Source organism: Vigna umbellata, chromosome 1 (genome assembly GCF_029865625.1).
Source record: "Vigna umbellata cultivar VRB3 chromosome 1, Vumbellata_1.0, whole genome shotgun sequence".
Classification (NCBI taxonomy): Eukaryota; Viridiplantae; Streptophyta; class Magnoliopsida; order Fabales; family Fabaceae; genus Vigna; species Vigna umbellata.
The window spans coordinates 92,860,483-92,861,164 of record NC_142165.1 but is presented as its reverse complement, the minus strand read 5'-3'; the positions used below and the strand labels follow the sequence as shown (position 1 = coordinate 92,861,164).

General features: G+C 40.0%; 1 protein-coding gene across 1 annotated transcript; it reads left to right on the top strand.

Annotated features, from left to right (window-relative positions):
- Window positions 1-226: 226 nt before the first annotated feature.
- On the top strand, window positions 227-682 carry LOC148206821 (putative invertase inhibitor). Its single transcript, XM_088108854.1, has one exon. It carries the CDS (start codon window positions 227-229, stop codon window positions 680-682), a length of 456 nt encoding a protein of 151 aa, XP_087964980.1.

The window sequence follows — 682 nt, the reverse complement described above, 5'->3', positions numbered from 1 at the left end:
GACTTTTAAAATGATATCTCCCTTCTCATTATATATATATGCAAAGGGAATTTGCATTGCATCACTGTATTCCTTTGACATCTAAGTTTGGTTTTTCATAGATTTCAATTTCAATTTGTCACAAACAGAAACCAAAAGAATGAAACTCTCGGCCTACCTTATAATAATTTTCTCTATCTTTTTCTCTCAATGCTCAAGTGTCTCGAATCTTGTCTCTGAAGCTTGCATGGAGGCGTCGAAATTTGACCAAGGTTTGAGCTATGATTTCTGTGTTGCACACCTCTTTAATTGGCAGCCACCAAGCAGCAACGTCGAAGATTACTGGGTGAAGTCAATTCAGTTACTCAAATCCAACGGAACCAACGTGCTTTCCTTCATTTCGAAGCTCTTGAACGACAAGAGATTTGATGAACGCACGAAGGATAGCCTAAAAGGTTGCTTTGATTCTTACAAGGATACGATGTCGGAATTAGATGCTGCTGTGGTTGCTTTCAAGGCCAAGGATTTGGACACTGCTGGCATCAAAGTGAGTGAATCCTTAGATACCCCACTTATCTGTCAACGCTCATTCAACGATCCCAAAGGTAGAAACCTGTCTCCTTTAACAAGCCAGAATAACGCCTACTTCAAACTCAATGTAATACCTCTCGTGCTCATCCAAATCTTGTCCAAACATTCCTAG